Source organism: Rissa tridactyla, chromosome 10, assembly GCF_028500815.1.
Source record: "Rissa tridactyla isolate bRisTri1 chromosome 10, bRisTri1.patW.cur.20221130, whole genome shotgun sequence".
In the NCBI taxonomy this organism is placed as follows: Eukaryota; Metazoa; Chordata; class Aves; order Charadriiformes; family Laridae; genus Rissa; species Rissa tridactyla.
Genome location: NC_071475.1, coordinates 17,120,493 through 17,137,749, shown reverse-complemented (window position 1 = coordinate 17,137,749; position 17,257 = coordinate 17,120,493). Strand labels below are relative to the sequence as shown.

At 42.4% G+C, this 17,257-nt stretch overlaps 1 protein-coding gene across 1 annotated transcript; it reads right to left on the bottom strand.

Annotated features, from left to right (window-relative positions):
- Positions 1–2,573: 2,573 nt before the first annotated feature.
- WDR82 (WD repeat domain 82) lies at positions 2,574–17,233 on the bottom strand. The gene is made up of 9 exons (XM_054216778.1): positions 16,835–17,233; positions 11,616–11,713; positions 8,250–8,316; positions 7,946–8,045; positions 6,269–6,385; positions 5,346–5,501; positions 5,153–5,222; positions 4,019–4,161; positions 2,574–3,518 (listed from the first exon to the last, which is right to left on the bottom strand). The coding sequence occupies exons 1-9, from the start codon at positions 16,993–16,995 to the stop codon at positions 3,489–3,491; spliced, it is 942 nt and encodes a 313-aa protein (XP_054072753.1). The 5' UTR covers positions 16,996–17,233; the 3' UTR covers positions 2,574–3,488.
- Between the last annotated feature and the right edge of the window lie 24 nt (positions 17,234–17,257).

Below are 17,257 nucleotides of genomic sequence, written 5' to 3'. Positions count from 1 at the left end.
AAAACTCCGCATACCAGCTCATGACCATAAAGACCAGTTTCTGAAAGGCTCGCCAGCATCCTAGCCCCTGACCCAAAACCAAGGTGAAGTCTCTTAAAGTGCAAATATAGTCAAGAGGCATTGGAAAAATATACACTGCTGCTTCCAAATTTGGTCACTCAATTGCTCCTGTGTCCCCCAGAGCAGGGGCTGGGACTTAACCAAGGACCTGGGTGCCTCAAAACTCTCAAAGACTAACTTGGAGAAGAGATTACACCCAAAGTCTCCTACAGCCCAGGCAGATGTGCTCCGCCACCACCACTGCTTAGAAAGGGGCTGTTGAGTCTCACTCCCCTCTTGTTTTGAAGGTCTTTACTTCATCCCAAAGAATATGGCGGGGGGGAATTCATCTTTTAAACGTCAAATTTGGGGAGGTAATGCTGTTTCCTGCTTGGTTTTACATAAGGTTGGACACGCTGTTAGACCTGGGAGTGCTGTTTTTAATGAGGTCCGTTTCTGGTTAGCTGCCTGCCTTGAAGAGCACAGGAATTGCAGTCCCAATACTTTTAGAGAAACACGTGAAAGCTGGAAGCTAAAAGTTTTATTCCCCTTTCCTTCCTAACCTTCTAGAAACACATGATACTCGTGTTTCTTGACAATACTTGGCACATTTCCCTCTCTTCAAGGCAGATGGAAAACACACAGCACTACATTAAGCAAGAAAGAAGTCGTTACCTGGGTGGGTGGCACTCAGCCCTGGGAAGGCATTCAGTTTTAATTCTGAACTGAGCATTAGTGCTGTCTTGCGCATGAACCTGTAAAGTTCTCCTCCCTCCAGAAAGCCACTGATGTTCTCAGTGTACGCATCCTTCCAGATCAGTCCTTTGGTCCTCTTTTTCTTAAACATTTCATGCTACAACGCACAATGTTTTACAAGACTGCATGTAGAAGAGAGCTGAACAACTGTCCTTAGACAAGCACTGGAACCACATTAGCAAAGAGCATTTTTAGAGTAAAAGACTTCCAAATGCTTCTCTGTGAAAAGTAACAAGAAGAATGTTCGCAGGGGCTCTCTGTTCACTTCCTCAGGCAACAGACTTGGTAAAACCCTGAATGATTTGCTACTGAATGCTGAAGTTTAACTGTTAAAATGCGCTACAAACCCCAAATACCTCTATGTTACAAAGCACTGCAAAATACGGCTGCTTACAGAAACACCAACAATGGTAAAATAGCACCAAGCAGCCTGAAATGCAACAATACCGAGTTGAAGAGGTGGCTGTGGAAACCTAGTCAACTGTGGGGACCGAGATAACCATCTCCCTTCACGATGGGCATTTATAGGTGACAGTGGGACAGTACACACCAGGAAGAGGGATGCTGCTGTAGTAGTACGAATTTTTCATCTGCGTCTCCACCAGCAGGCCTGTTTGTCAAGATCGAAAGCATCAGTCCACTGTTCCCTTCCCTCCTCCCTTCTAGGAGGGTGGCAAACTCACGCCACAGACCCATGCTGTTAGAAACGGCTCTAAACTCATGCAGTAGCATCAGCAGAGGCAACCCATGGGGCCTAAGGAGAAGCTTCAACCACAGCATCAGTCCAAACATCAAGCTTATCAGACTGCCTCGTGCACGGCAGTCCTCATGCCAACTGCCACAGGCAAATGCTGCGGCTCAGCATCAACAGTGGAGAAACGCTCATTCCCCATCCCCAGCCCTTTAGCACAGCACATTTCCACTGACAAGGGCTGTTAAAAAAAAAAAAAGGCAAGGAAAAGCAAAACAGAAGAAGCCATTCTACACGCTGATTTACTTTGCCAGGGAGACATACTCCGAAATATATACAGGGCACCACAGCTGAGAGAGCTGAGACGAACTTTGCTGTAATAAGGGATGTTCTAGACAACTGACCTAAGGGAAAGTCCTCGAGCACTGTTCTACAGTATGGACTTGCACTTGAGAGCAGACAGAACATGCCCACTGCTGTGCTTGTCACCTTACTGGCATTTTACATTTAGGAGAGGGGAAGCACATGTGACTGGGCAAAGGATAGAATGGACTTTCCAAGCTGTGACCCAGCACAAGAAGCCAAGTGTGTTTGGAAAGGCAAGAATACAATCAACGCCATATTTACGCCAAGCCTGTCCCAGCCTGCTGGTGGATGCATCTGATCAATGCAATGTTTCAGGAAAAAGAAACTGGAACCAGGCTTGAAGACCAGCTCGCCAGCCTTTGTGTGCCACTCACCCACAAGCCCCTCTGAGGCAGGAGAGCACATCCCTCCCGTCCTTTTGCAGGGGCGTTCCGTGCAGCAGGGCCACAGCAAAGCAGAGTCAGCACAGTCACATGTGAAGTTTTTAAAATTCAAGTTTGAAAACATCATCTGACAAAGGAAACGTAGTTGCTCTTTCAGGGCTATCACTGAAAACCTGCAAAACCTGTAACAAAATGCAAGATGAACTAACTGCAAGTCAGTTTTACCAGCAAGGGGATACAGGTCTAAGCCTGGTGTGGGGAGAATTTAATGGAGCTTATTTACAAACCAGGAAGAGAAAACTGCATCGGTGAAGGTAAACAGCCTAGACACCCCACAATACTGGCCCACATCATATTCTTTAATATCTAAAAGTAAAAAAATATGGCCCATTCCCACTGCCCTCCCCCCAACGCTATTTACAAGTAAAAGATCAGCCAAGATGATACATAAGGAAGGTACACAGGCAGACTGTGCTTTCAGTCCCGGTTTGGTTTCTCCATCTTCCTGCTGTCAGACTCCTTTATTGCTTGGGACACTGACCGCACCTCACCAGTACTGTCTGCGCCCTCCGGGATGCTGGCACAGCAAACAGCAGTGAGGCTTCGGCAAGCTCTGGCAGTGGACAAAACCTGCACAGTTTGTCGCACGCTAAATTGCCAAAAAAGGATGACAGGATGTATAATGAAAATTTACAGTCATCCACTCTTCAGTGCACGTTCCACTGCAAGAGAATCCAGCATCTGCTGTATCAGTTGGTCACTGTCAGTGTTCACATTTGGCACAGAAGTAACTTTGCATCTGTGGACTGCAGTGAAACCGGAGAGATCCCAGATGTGAAAAACATGCACTTATGGGAAGGAACTGCACGTTCCACCTTGGAACATCAATAGCCGTTTGCACTTACAGAAGGAAAACACACAATTACAGCTTAAAAAATGCCACAAACATTTTGTAAATAAAACAGACTTAATTGCTGTTAGAAATAATACTGTGTCAGTTCCAACTTCGGCTGAAGCCTGCTGGGCACGGACTGGAAGGTGAGAACGTGTAGCATGCCGCTTCTGAACATGCTAGGAGGCTGACTGGAAGAGTCCTCGCAAAGGAATGCAGCAAATAAAGGTAAGACATATGGAAACATACGCAGGAACAGGAACACAGTCTAGGAGACCTAGGCAATTCCAATACTATGCTTGCAATGATGTGCTGCTGTTAGCAGTATGGAAGTCATCTGACAACAGCTGCAGCGTAGGAATTAGTCATCGATAGTTGGCAACCAGAAGGCCTACAAAAGAGGAAAGAACGAACATCTTTTACAGAGCAGAACACAAATCTCTCCTACAGCACACTGCAGGAGCTTATCACTGCTACCTTCTATAAGCACACAGGCAGAGACTCCCTAAGAGGCAGCAACACCCTGCCAACAGTTTAAGGTTACAAGCCTTGCTTACGCTGCTTTGGTTTGCGTTGCACGTTCTCCAGAGCAAGCCAGTCTCACACAAACTGAAAATACCAGCCGCGTACAGTAACCTAAAGGACTCACACTCTACATGTGCATTCACTCACTACTCTGCTTTCACGTGTGTGTTCAAACGCTGGCTTGCCAGGTGAGCCGCCCACATATCTACCTGCCAGGTAAGGCGCAATCAAGGCACAACAGACAGGGGCCTGGCTTTCACCAAAGCCCAAGAAAATGCCCACCAGTAGCATTAAGCCTTCTCAGGTTTGTTTCTAAAAGGCTCAGCACCCCATTGAGCTAGGAGGAACTTAAAACACTTTCCTTACCATATTTGAACATGCGCTAGCGAAAGTCATGAATTTCGGGTTGAACTGCAGACAGGTTATAGGACCTGTATGTTTCCCATCCAGCACAGCCACCTTCATCCCACTTTCCCCATTCCAAACATGAATCTTCCCATCCTCCGAACCTGCAGGCAAGAATGGAAAACAGGACACTGGAGAGACCAACAGAGAAAATGAAGTACATAGTCTTTTCTGTCCAAGAACTGTAGGAACAAGTATGCCTCATGAACAGAAATAAGTGTTCTGGAACTTCTTCCACTATAGTTTTCATTTGGAAGGGCACAACAGGAAGGTAAATATGTGCAATAAAGTGCTCTCCAGAGACAGGCTAAACAAAGAACACACACACACACACCCCGCTTTCACTGCAATCAGGAAGTTCTCAGCCAGAACAACAACAACAAAAAGTTTTGCCAAGACCATCACTCGTCCAGGAAAAATGAGGATCGGGATACCAAATATCACAAAGTTAAACATATTTGTTGTATCAGCCATATAAATAAGAAGCAGACTTGGGCCAGAGGAATCATGCTGGGAGCCATTAGGCCGATGCCTACTGCTTCTATCAAGGGTTAAGCAGAGCTTCTTCCACAGACATGGGGATTTGTAAGAGCTACATGAATAAAATACAGCTGCCCCAGCATGTGACCAGTGCAGAAATGTCCCTGAGAGGTGTACAAACGCAGCAGGCTATGAGACCAAGGGCCCAAGTACAGACAGGTGCCTCGCTCATCAGAAAATGGAGGGCAGGCACAACATACAGCCCCGAAACGCTTTGAGGCAGCACATGAGCACATCCTAGCCATGGGGTGAGGATCACTGACATAAATTACGTGACAGGTCTCCGTGCATTACAACAGTTTGCCAGTTTCTTATCTTTTTGGGAATAACATTCATATATAAAGGAAAAAAAAAGTCTTCTTGCAGGCCCGTTTATGTTTCAGTCCATAAAATGCTGGGTAATCTAGCAAAATGGAAAATTCTCAATGCAAAAAAAGTTTACAGCTGCACTGTATTATTTAAATACATTCTGCTTCCCGACAGACACAACTTCAGCCCCGCATAACAGACTTAATTTCAGAGCACTGAAATTCTTTCCAAGAAGAATCATCTTACCTATCATGATGAACTGAGAGTCTGGTGTGAATGATGCCTCCAGCGTGACAGCCTTACTATTGTTATAACCCTATGGCACAAAACAGGAGAGCAGGTATTAGAGTGCATGTTCACAGTAATCTGGCAACCAAAGGGCACCTGCTCCCAAAACTAATACCAGTTTTCAGAGAGGTAACACGGGGAACATACTCACCCCAAACGTATGCAGGATAGCTCCTTTAAAGGCATCAATCAGTCGAATGAACCCTCCATTAGTTGATATGAGGATGAGTTTTCCATCGTTACTGAACTTCAGGCCTGTCCACTCACATGTTCGATCATACTGCATCTTAAACGTAGCAAATGGCCCCTTCAAAGAAAAAATGGGAAATACAATGTAGACTCTCTATGCATTGCTGCTAACAAGAGTTTGCTTTTAACCTTATCTCGGGAATAAGTTTAAGATTTTTCAAAACAAGTCCCAAGATACCAAAGGAAAGTGTCATGGCAAAAACATGTCACTGCATGTCTAAGTTTCAAAGTAGTAAGAATCCAGTTTCCATAGCAAAGGAGAGCCACAGAAGGGTGTTTCAATACCAAATAGTCTCTACCACACTCAGCAGCAGAAATTAATTTAAGGTAGGGAGAACTTTTCAAACAAGGCTGCTAATTGAAGTTGGAGCAACAGCTTGAGCCAGTGTTATTGTCATCTGACTTTTTGAGAACCATGGAACTAATTATGCTCCGTGCTTAGCCAGTTCAGCTGCTCATCCAATTACAGTTTCCTCGGAAATTTCCATCTTTCCTGACAACTCTGGCTCCATCTTTGCCAGTGTTCTTCCAGAAAAAGCAGCAAGGAAAAAAACCCACAACAACAGAAAGCCTAAAAAGGAGTTTGGAATAACTTGAAGAGTTAGCAGAAGTAAACTTTAATGGTGGTTCAAGAGTGGATTTCAGGATTTGGTGACAGCATGTACGCCTCTGTGTACTTACTGAAAACTCTCTAGGTGCAAAGTAGGCACCCCAGATAGTATATTGGAGTAAAGAAATCCAGTCTCTGAGTCTCTCTCTGAGCACTGAGTTTAGACTACTTCTTGCAAGCTAAAGTGTTTAAGAAGTGAAGTTAGGGTAGCTCACCTTGTCAAAAGAACGGAGATCGTAAAGCTTCACCATTTCAGAATTGACCCCAGCAGCAAAAATCAACCCTTCTGGGTCAAAAGAACACACAGGCTTCCCCTGGAGATGCATTAAACCCTAGAAAATAGAAGAAGCCCAAATTATTTTGCAAAACTGATGCTCGCATTTCTACCACCACCCTTTGAGCCCACTCTGAGCAGGACATCAGCCTACGGGCAGAATAACTGAATTACAATTGTAAATTTTGAAGGTTTACAAAGGTTCAGAACTCAGCTTCTCAAAGGCAACTCTGACTACTTCATGTCATCATACAGAGCTTCCAATTTGTTGCAAAGACAAAGTTTACATTAGAACAAACAAAGACCTCAATCGAGCTGCCATCCACTCAAAAAGTACCCAGAAAAGGAAGGATGATGTGGCTGTATTAATAACTAATACTCGGCTCTCGAAAGTGGGACATCTCTGGTTTCCCGGTAGTATTTCTAGGCAGTACGGCTGCCATCTCATGGGCAAATTGAAAATTACAAGTAACACTTCCTCAACCTGTTCCCTAAACTGCTGCATGCAGCTTCCAGTTACAAGTCCTAGTTTTACCATTCTTACAACTTCAGGCATTAGCAAAAAATCACAGAACTGCTACTGAAGTTATAACCCTATCTCATGCGTAGCAACTCTGAGACTGAGATTCATCCCAAGGAAAATTTACAAACTGGCAAAAGTACACTCCCAGAGAAAGGCAAAATTAAGACTTCTTGTCAGAAAAACCTTGGGTTTAAGACAGATAAAACCATTTTGTAAGAAATGTAACCTTTTCTTCCTTTTGCATTTACAGTTACATAATCTGGAATAAGTAAACAGCATAAGCAAATCCTCTCATAAGCAAAATGGTCCCAGTAAGATGGGAAAATATGAAACTACAACACTATGTGTCCAAGTACGGGGACAAAACAGCTCATCACCAATAAAAGGTGGAGATTCTACTCCTAGACTTCCATTCCTCCCCTGCTGTCAGCTCTGGTACTTTTCTCAGCCCACACAAGCCTGCTTCCACTAAAATAAACTAAACTATTCCAGTAAAATAAATAAATAAAAACAAATAGGGGTTTGCCTTGCTATAAAGTTAAATCTGCTCACAAACAGGTCTGATGAACAACAAAGGTGATGCAAGGAGGGGGCAGACCATATGGCTGCTATGTTACTTTAGATCATCAGTTTCTTCATCAAATTTAATTGCATCGAGGCATCAATTTTAAACACAAACACACTATAAATGCTCAGATAAAATGCATCTCCCAATGCCCCTTCTGCTGCCATTCCCATCTCAGGAGAGATGCCAGCTAAAAGACAACACTCTGCATGGGATAGCAGCCTGATGAAGCAGCTGATGGACAACACCCAGCTCTTCTCTTGTTTCATCAGCTGTGGGTGTTATTTCTTGCTCTTCCCAGCACCTCTCCAGCAGAGACATTGGTGAAAGTGAGTGGTGTTACACAATGCGACATACATATTTCACAGAGATTTGTGATTGAGGTTCCTTCAGCATTCCAGGAAGGTGTCAACACTAAATCAGCAGCACATGTTTCTGGCAGTATTTTTGTTTTATAACAAGCACGCATCCATTTTTCATCCTTCTAACTGAAAATGCAACACACTGTGCACATGAATATGATATCCTACCTGGCAATTTGGAGAGCGGAGATCCCAAAGTCGAATAGTTTTATCAAGGGATCCAGAAATAAAAGTATCATCCACTGGAGACATTGAAAGAGCAACAACTCTGCAACACAGAAGACAACATGCATCACAGACAAGTAAAAGAAGTGAATGGAGCAACACCCACCCCAGCAGTTGTGTACAAGCTTGTAATTGCCATGAACAGTTCTACAAAGCAAAAACCAGAGTGAATCAAGCGTAACGTAACTCAAGCTCATTACAATCAGTATTTTGATTTCTCCTGTACTGTCTCCAAGCCACACCTTACCTTTTTGTATGCCCCGGGAAATACCGAATGTATTTGTTGTCGTGCAGGGAGAGGTATCGAATTGTATCTGAAAACATAAACAAACCATAAGCTTTATTATACCATGAACCCAATGTTATTAAAAGTGGTCACACAGTAAACTTGCTCCCTACAGCAACAGCAATTTTGCCACACAAAGTCTCATTGTTTGATTTCAAGTCGATTTCAGACTTTGAAAAAGAATCAAGTTAGAAACAGACATAAAACAACTTGGTTTCCAAGGCAGAAACGGAAATCAGGCACCAGGAAAAGATACTTCCCACAGTCTGAAGTCATATTACAGCTTGAAGGCAAACTGTCATGTGATTTATTCAAGTTAGTTTCAAAGCTGCTAAAATTTAAGTACTAGTAGGTTTTATTCCATCTTTCTCACAAAATTGAGAGCATCAAATTTACAAAGTTGATACTACCACTTTTTTTTTTTTTGCTAAACAGCATGAGTCTTGCTGTCTTACCAATATATGTACCAAGCAAGTAAGTCTCCAACAAGACGGTAAGCATAGGAAATGTGTGAATTCTAGCATTTAGCCAAAGAGAAGACAAACCCATGAACACCAAAGCCAGGACAAGACCATTAAAAAGAAGCAAATCTTTTCTTTATTTCAATCTGACAATCAACAGCTTCACAAATTCTCTGCACTCAGAGCAGTTAAGCTTTAAAAAGAGGACAGAGGAGTAATCTAAAGCTTAGGCCACCTAGAGCAATCTTAAAAATATACTGAATAAATCAGAGCAGCAACACAACATTCCTCAAGTGGTAATTTTATTCTGAGTACAGATGAACATACCAAGAGCTGCCAGAATTTTGGGAGATGCTTTCTCCCATGATTAAAAGAAATCTTTGTAAGAGGAAACAATTATTAAAGCACAGAAGCCACTTTTTAATCTTTATGTGCAGATCCATCTGAGCAATGAAACGTGAAGAGCACAAGCTAAACCTCTGCTATCGGAGAGTAGCGGCAGCAAAATCCCTTCTCACACTAGTTAGAGGACACTAGTTTAAGTTATTGCTGACTGGAAGAGACTGGTATTATGCACCTGCACCTAGTGCCAAGAGACTCCATACTGCTGTAACACCAAGTCCTGCTGAGGTTCTAAAAATAAACTGAGGGAAAAGAACATTTTTACTTTTAACTCGGAAGAACAAGAGCCAACAAGATGCAATATGCACAGAGCATTTTAACACTCATAAGGGCTACTGTGTTCAGAGCTTTTTGAAAGGTTCATCAAGCAAAATTTAATTTCTGTGAAAAAATTATCAAGTTACCATTTTTGCCTGAGGTTTTGCATCAAGCTGAGATCCGTGTTCTAGATCACCCTCCAGTGTTTGACAAGAAAACTAAAGCTGACTGATCAAACTGGAAACATGATGCTGGTGACACACCATTCTGAAAGGCTCTAAGTGACCTGAGGTGACTGTCCAAAACATAAACCCCCACACCACTGTCACACGCCATCATGGCTAGAACCGACATGCTTCAAGCATGCTATTAAGACATATCTCGATTTTTCCTGCAAAAACTGTCGTTACCTGATTTCCGAAGTATCCACGCAGAATTTCATCTTCCTTTGCTAAATAGGAAGTGCTGGGGAACTGTAATCCTTTGTGATCCTTTTTGTTGGCAGTGCTCTGTCCCAGGCAAGGCAGTGGCCTGTACAGTTATCTCCTGTACCGGGTGGTATCATAGACCCTCAAACTGTACAAACTACTACCTCAGCCTGGAATCAGGCAAGAAGAGCTAGGTTCAAAGGTCCTGACGAAATCTTCAGAAGTGGACTGGTAGCAACTCAACACATAAAATGCCTGGGAGCAGGCGCCAGCACTCCTATAACATATTCCTGGGTTTATTTTCCCTCCCGATAACCATGTAACAGGTTAAATACAATGCACCTTGCCCAAGACTGCATGCATTAGGGACTACAGTAGCAGCATCTGGACCCCTACAGAACACACTGCTGGTTTTATTAGGCTTAAGGTTCATAACAGCAGCAAATACATTCACACTCTCATGTTTTCCTTTTCTTCTAATCAAGTTTTCATCACAATGCTACCCCACAGGATGACAACTCTTAAGTTTTGGTTCCTCAAAAGCTTACCAGTGCTTATAAACAAAAACTCACAACTCAAAATGGCATTAAAAACGCTTCACTAAATTGTTAATTAATTGTAAATTAAATAAATGTGACATAATAAACTAATAACTTAATAAAAAGTAGGCTGTGAAACAGACTAAAAAGGCAAGTGCTTCCCCTCACACTTTTAATCCTTTTACACTGTTAAATTCAAATCTGTTGGAAAGGTTCTTGCTCCTCTAGTTTCAGGCCCAGGTTGTTCTGCTTTAACCTGACTTCCTAACTTGTAACTTCCACCTGCTCTAAATTCATACTCTTTTAAATTCCCAAAGTAACCTAGAGCACACCACAAGGCACCAGTACCTCTACCATCAATCTCCACCTCTGCAGAGGAAAAAACAAACCAAAACCACTGTTGCAGAAATGGTTGAGTTTACAAATACAATGTTAAAACCCACTTATTGAGACAAACTTTGAAATTAACATTAGCTGTTTCCAACCTTTGGAAGTACTGCCTGATAGAAGAATTAATGTATCTATCTGTGCCAGTTCTTAAATTTGAATTTTAAATTAAACTCAAATACATTGATAGCCTGTCACGAAGCTCTAGAAGCCCTTCAATGTCATCGATTTACACAGCATAGCTATCGCAGACACTGACTGTGGAGAAATGGTATGAAAATGGGTTTTTTGTCTATTACATGGAAAAAACAGATTAACAGAAGCAAAGCTCATCTCAGAAGAGCTGTGAGACTTCCTCCAGGCTTGGCTAATGGTCTGATAAGTTACCTGAACTTCCTGCCCTCCCTGCTCTGTACGGAGAATGGAAAAACATTCCCTTCCTTTGCAGTTGACTCGTGTGTGTACGAGAGAGATACGGTGCTTAGCCCACCTTCTGGCCACATCTTCTTCCTACCTCATTTCACATGTAAGAAATTAAGGCACAGAGTCTGACTGGTGGCACTGGTATCAAACAGCAAGGTGACTGGCAGAATCAAGAACTGAACTTTTATCACACTAACAATGTTTAATCCCTTAGTTATTGCAGCAGTGACCAAAACTCACATCAGCGTGCACAAGGGAATATCACCAAGGTGTGTATTAGAGTTGAAAATTAATTCCTCTGTCTCTGACAGTGCATTTATCGCTGAAAAGTGTCTCTAATTTTTTCCTGGCTCTTAAGAGCTATTTGTCCAGGCATGTAGTTTTAAGTGTAAGGAGATTAAATACGCTCAAATCTAGCGGATCACTTACCATCTATTTTGTTGGAGCTGTACACGACAGTGTTGGCAGCATGTGTGTACCTGATGAGATCCACTCCATACTTCTTACTATATAGCGTTCTCTTTGGTCTGTCAGAAGGAAGCAGAAATAATTGCACTCACTGCAACAAAAAGCTCAAACTGAAACTCACCCCATTAACAAGGCCTGTTTTTATTGCGATATTACAAGATTGTTTCAAGTAGTCCAATGTTTTTATACAAAGAAATAAAAGTTTTCGTATTTGATTTTCAAACAAGCACCTTGGTGCTTTCTCTAAGACCATCCCTAGGCTTGAGGAGTTCCCCATAACACCTGCAAAACGCACTTGTCTCCTCCAAAAATTCTTTTTCCCATGTCTACTGTAAAAAGAATAAGAGGAGCTGGCATAACGAGTCCTTACTGTCAAGCAGCACTGCCTCACCGTTCCCTGGCCCATCCAAATCTCTAATTCATCTGCTGCTTATTTTAGATTGAGAATAATTTGTCTTTTTGTTCTACGTTACTTCAAAACCTAGAACTGGGTGTCTCATTCAGAATAGGGCTTCTCAGTATTAACACAAGCACATAGATATACCAGTAGTCTATAAAAGCAATGCCAGCACAGGGACTCAAACTACTGGAGAATTATACTCATATCCAATCTTAATTAAAGCATGAAACTCAAATGTAACATTCTGCAACAGAATTAAAGACATTCCAGTGACAGCAAAAACAATATACAGAACTGGATTGTTAGGGGTCTGGTAAGCAAGCGATGTACTGTGGTACTAGAAATTTAAACTGCAAAGTAAACTTATAAGTAGCTGGTATGGGGTATCTTGCAGCAGCACCTGTTTAAGCAGTACAAGGTCTCCACCACCTTCCTTCCTCTTTCTTACTAAACTGAGGTAGCACAGAGGTTTCAAAGCTGGGCAGTCAACCAATCAACACCAGAAATAATACAATCTCTTCCAGGAGTTATTTTTAAGCCAGAAATTCATAACTCTTGTTATTACACAGGCCCACAAAATATTTTACCAACACACACCAAAGATGATAGCATGGGAATGGACACAAACAGCAGGAGTGGTTCAAACCAATACTGCTGCCAAAAGAAAAGTTTATCAGACTACACCCTCAGACAAGGTATTTCTAAAATGCTTGACTTCTTCCTTGTTTTCATTAGCCTCAAATCGACACACCCTAACAAGAGCATGACTTGGAGATTTTTCATATCAGAACAAAAATAGATATTAATTTTTAAAGATTAACTCTCAAACAGCAGAAGCCATAGGGCTTTGACTTCAAGCGAACTTGCTGGGGCCAAGCTTGCATTAACTGAAAGCCAATACAGCAAGTGTAATTAAACCCATACACCACCTGTACCACTTAGACCAAATCTCAACAGATTCTTCCTCAGTTCCTCCAGTAGATTTTGAAATCAATTTTCAGAGGCAAACATGTTACAAACTGAAAACATCACATCAAATATTAAATTTAGGCACCAAAATTCTGTAACATTACACATATACTTCCCCATACTGCTCTCTGTAGTTACCTCAGCTATGATGTTGACCAAATTGGAAAAAAAAAAACCAACCAAAAAATAACCAACAAAAAAACCCCACCAACCTCAAAACATACCAAGACTCTCATGCCTAGCCTGGCTCTTCCTTATCTACGAAAAGTTTAAAGCTTAGAAGCTCTATTGAGAATAAATGAATATACACAGACACTAAAGATCGACAGATGGACAAAAGTACATTTACCAAAGAGGAGGAAAGAAAGTACTTCTGTGTTTTAAGAAAGGTGAAGTTTTCATGTAAGCTGACACATGCAGAAACATGTCATTTCATACAAGATCGACTGCCTGTTCCCGATTAAGTATTTAAAAAGACAAACAAGAAAACTGTTTCACATATTTTTTTAAACAAATCACAATCCCTAAACATAATTCCAAGTTTTAATTAATCTATCTAGCCCACTTGCAAATCAAGCGATGTCACTGAAGAAAAATGTTTTACGAGATCAAAGTCAAATCTGTTATAAAAATGAAACAAAACACAGGCAAGGTTTGTAATAATATCTGTGCCTTGGTTTGAATCACTCCTACTGTGGGTAAAACCATCATCCAGAACCAGGCTCACTGATTTGTCTGGTAAACACTATGGCTAAGCAGGAGCCCACATCCACCACTTCTTTATTTGTATAAATAATACACAATTGATATATATTGAAGTACAAGCTAAGCCTTTGCTAGACCACCATTGTATCATACCAGGGTTACAAACTCAGCCACAAGCCTCCTGTTCCCAGCCTCAAGGACTGCTGCACATCCCAACACACAACCGCGTTCTACAAGTTTTCAGAGTTCATTCTTAGGCCCCAAGAGACACAGGTAAGATTCTTCGTTATGCTTTTGAGCCAGCCTACTGTGGAGGTACTTGGTGATGCAGAACAGGTTAAAAAAAACAAGATTAACAATTTAATTGTTTACACATTTTGAAATTGAAGTGGAATCTCAGGTCCAAAATTATTGGATGCTCATGAAGAAGCAGGACAAATTTTTCAAGCTTCTTGCCTAAACTGTGTTTCAAGGAGATAATCTTGTCTTGTCAGCTCTTGGCTGTTTAAACCGTCCTGACACTTTTGGAAACTGAAGTTGACCGAGATGGGACTTGGTCACACTGGTACCAACTCTCACAGGTGTATGGCTCATTTTGGTACAGCAAACCAAAGCAAACTAGGCGAGGATGTACCTAACATATAACCAAACAGTTGCATTTTAATTCTACCAGCAGAACTGCTCATTAACAGTGGGGAAAAAAACCCAAATTTGCAACTTTTACATGGGGAAAAGTTTTAACATTCAGGCCATTTGATGAAGTAGGGTATCCTATACTGAAACCCAGCAAGCAGGACATTTCCTCCTGGCCATTGTATTCACTAGCAATGACACATACAAGAAGGTGAGAGTTCTAGGCCCTTGAAACTGTGGTTTAAGAAACAAAATAAACGATAGGCCTGAAACTGCCACATTCCACCATGTCACAACAGTCATTCACAGATTTGATTCATCATCTCCACATGAATCTCTAGTGACAACATAATTCACAGCCAAAACTTTCTAGGTGAGAGAAAAGCTGCACCCTGCATCCCTAGGTACCTCTAAAAATCACACGCTTTTACATCAATTGATAGCACATGAGAAACTTCCAAGTTAATTTTATAACCACTAGAGAAATCCATCCTGAAAAAGGGGTTACCTTGACAAAACTACTCTCATTGCCCTGTAGCACTGCAGTAGACAACCATCGATCTTCTACATTTAACTTAATTAAAGCAAATCCTCTGACTGTAAAGCATACGTCAGGGCTAGATGGAGACAGGGATGAAAGGACCAAATGCCTCCCAACCCATCAAACTATTCTTTACAAGTTTGAAAGGGGGGGAGCAATCAATACGATCTGCATTAACATCACTCAGCCCTTCCACTATTGTGTATAATTAGGATCTAGAATACAATCCATGCCAGGCACAGTATGTATAAAATTACCTATCCTTACCTAAAAAAAAATTAAATGATTTCAAATAAGAGTTCACTCTATCAGATGGGGAACCCCAACAACTTTAATGTGTAAAGTAAGCAAATTAAAGAGAAGTGTAAAATAACATGTAGTAAGTGGTCTACAAAATTAAGAGAATATGCAGGGTGCAATCTTTCAAACACAGCAAGAATGATGTCTTGGTCTGCTTGAAAAAGCAGGAGGACTAGGAATATCTGGTTTACCAGAAAATATACGTAACACTGACACATGTACCTCCTGGTACTTACAAATCATTTCTTTTTCATTCTTGCATTATCCTGTGCTTTTTATTCTCTCTCCTACAACACACATGCTCATTTTTCTTTCACTTTCTATATATATATATATATATATATATATGTGATGCTTTCTAAGTCTTGACTTTACAAAAAAAAAAGAAAAGAAAAAAAAGAAAAATCACCTCAGAATTACATCTCTACACCAAGAAGCACATGAAAATTAAAACTTAAAATTTAAATGAATTTAAAGCAGTCAAATACATACTTTTACCAACCAAGAAAGTTTTTAATGGAATAATGACATCATTTGGCTCAATTTTTTCCACTTCTCATAGAATACAAATGTCTTTTGCATACATTCCAACACATCAACTGCAAGTGTCACTGGTGGTCTTATTTGCATGCTTTTATCCTCTGAACAAGAGCACCATATCTCAAGTGCTGCACAAATTTCTAGGGTTTTATCCATAGGACAGGACAAGCACTGTATGATCAATGAAAAAAGAAAGATAAACTGGACAACTCTGTTCAGTGAGAAATACACACACCTTAATTCATTACCTATAAGTAACAGAAAACAATAAACACCTTGACTGATTAAATATAAATTAAGACAACGTTTGAAGATGCATGTAAATCGCACTTGTATTTAAATTGTGCTTTACAGACAAAAACGCAACTAGAAAAAAAGGATTTAAAGCACAGAGGACCACCTTTATCTGCAACGTTCTCAGGCACCACTGAAGAATAAAAATACCATCAAGTTTTTAGAAGTTATAATAAACGCACGCCACACCATCTTCGCCTTTTGGCTTAAAACATTTATCCAAGAAGTTACAGCCAAATTAGGCTGTTTAAGATTACATATTTGTAGCTGCTCATAGCAATTGCCTCTATTTTAATTAGTGAGACTTAAGCCCAGGGAAGCATGAGAAGTCAAATTTGTGTATCTGCAACCATCCCGAGGCCTGGAAACGTGATCAGACTCAACCCCTTAAGCTCAACAACTACTTAGTTCTCACAGCAGTGAACTCTCTCACACGTGGGAAATTACCATGGCTGGCTCCAGCCTACCAGACAAAACAAGCAGAGACACCCGTTAATGCGGACAAAACCATGCTGCTCCCATTTCTGCGCCCCACTTTAACTGTTTAGAATCCCCCACACCCCACCCTCCGGGTCAGACACCGCTACAGTTTCACTTACAAGCCTACGCTAAAAAACGAAGAAAGAAAAGCCAAAGCTCACCAGCCAAACCTGCTACCTCTTCAGCGCGCTCCCAACAGGCAGCAGCCAAACCGGCACCCCTCACGGCATCCCCCCCTCCACCCCAGAAACCCCCCCAGCCCTCCGGAAGGCAGGTAACCCCCTCAGGAACGGCCCAGGCCGGGCCCCCGCCACTCACTTGCCCTCTTGGCAGTCGTAGAGAACGATGGAGTCGTCGTCGCTGCTGGAGATGACGGTCTCGCCGTTGGGGCTGAAGTCGAAGCAGTTGATCTTGTCCGAGTTCTCGCGGAAGACCTTGGCCACGCGGAAGCTCCGCAGCACGTTGTCCGTCAGCTTCATCCCGCCGCCGGGCCGGGCCGGGCCGCGCCTGAGGGCGGCGGCGGGGCTGTGGGGAGCCGGGGCGGGGCTCCGGGCGGCGGCGGGAGCGGACGGGGGGGACCTCGCGGGGCGGCGGGGAGCGGCGGAGGGCGGGGAGGAGCGGCGGGCCGGGGCGGCCGGCGCCCTCCAGCTGGGCTGGGCCCACTCAGGCCGCGGAGAGGCGGCTCCTCCTCATTGTGTCCGCCATCTTGCTGCTCGGGGAACGGCGGGGGGCGGCGCGCGG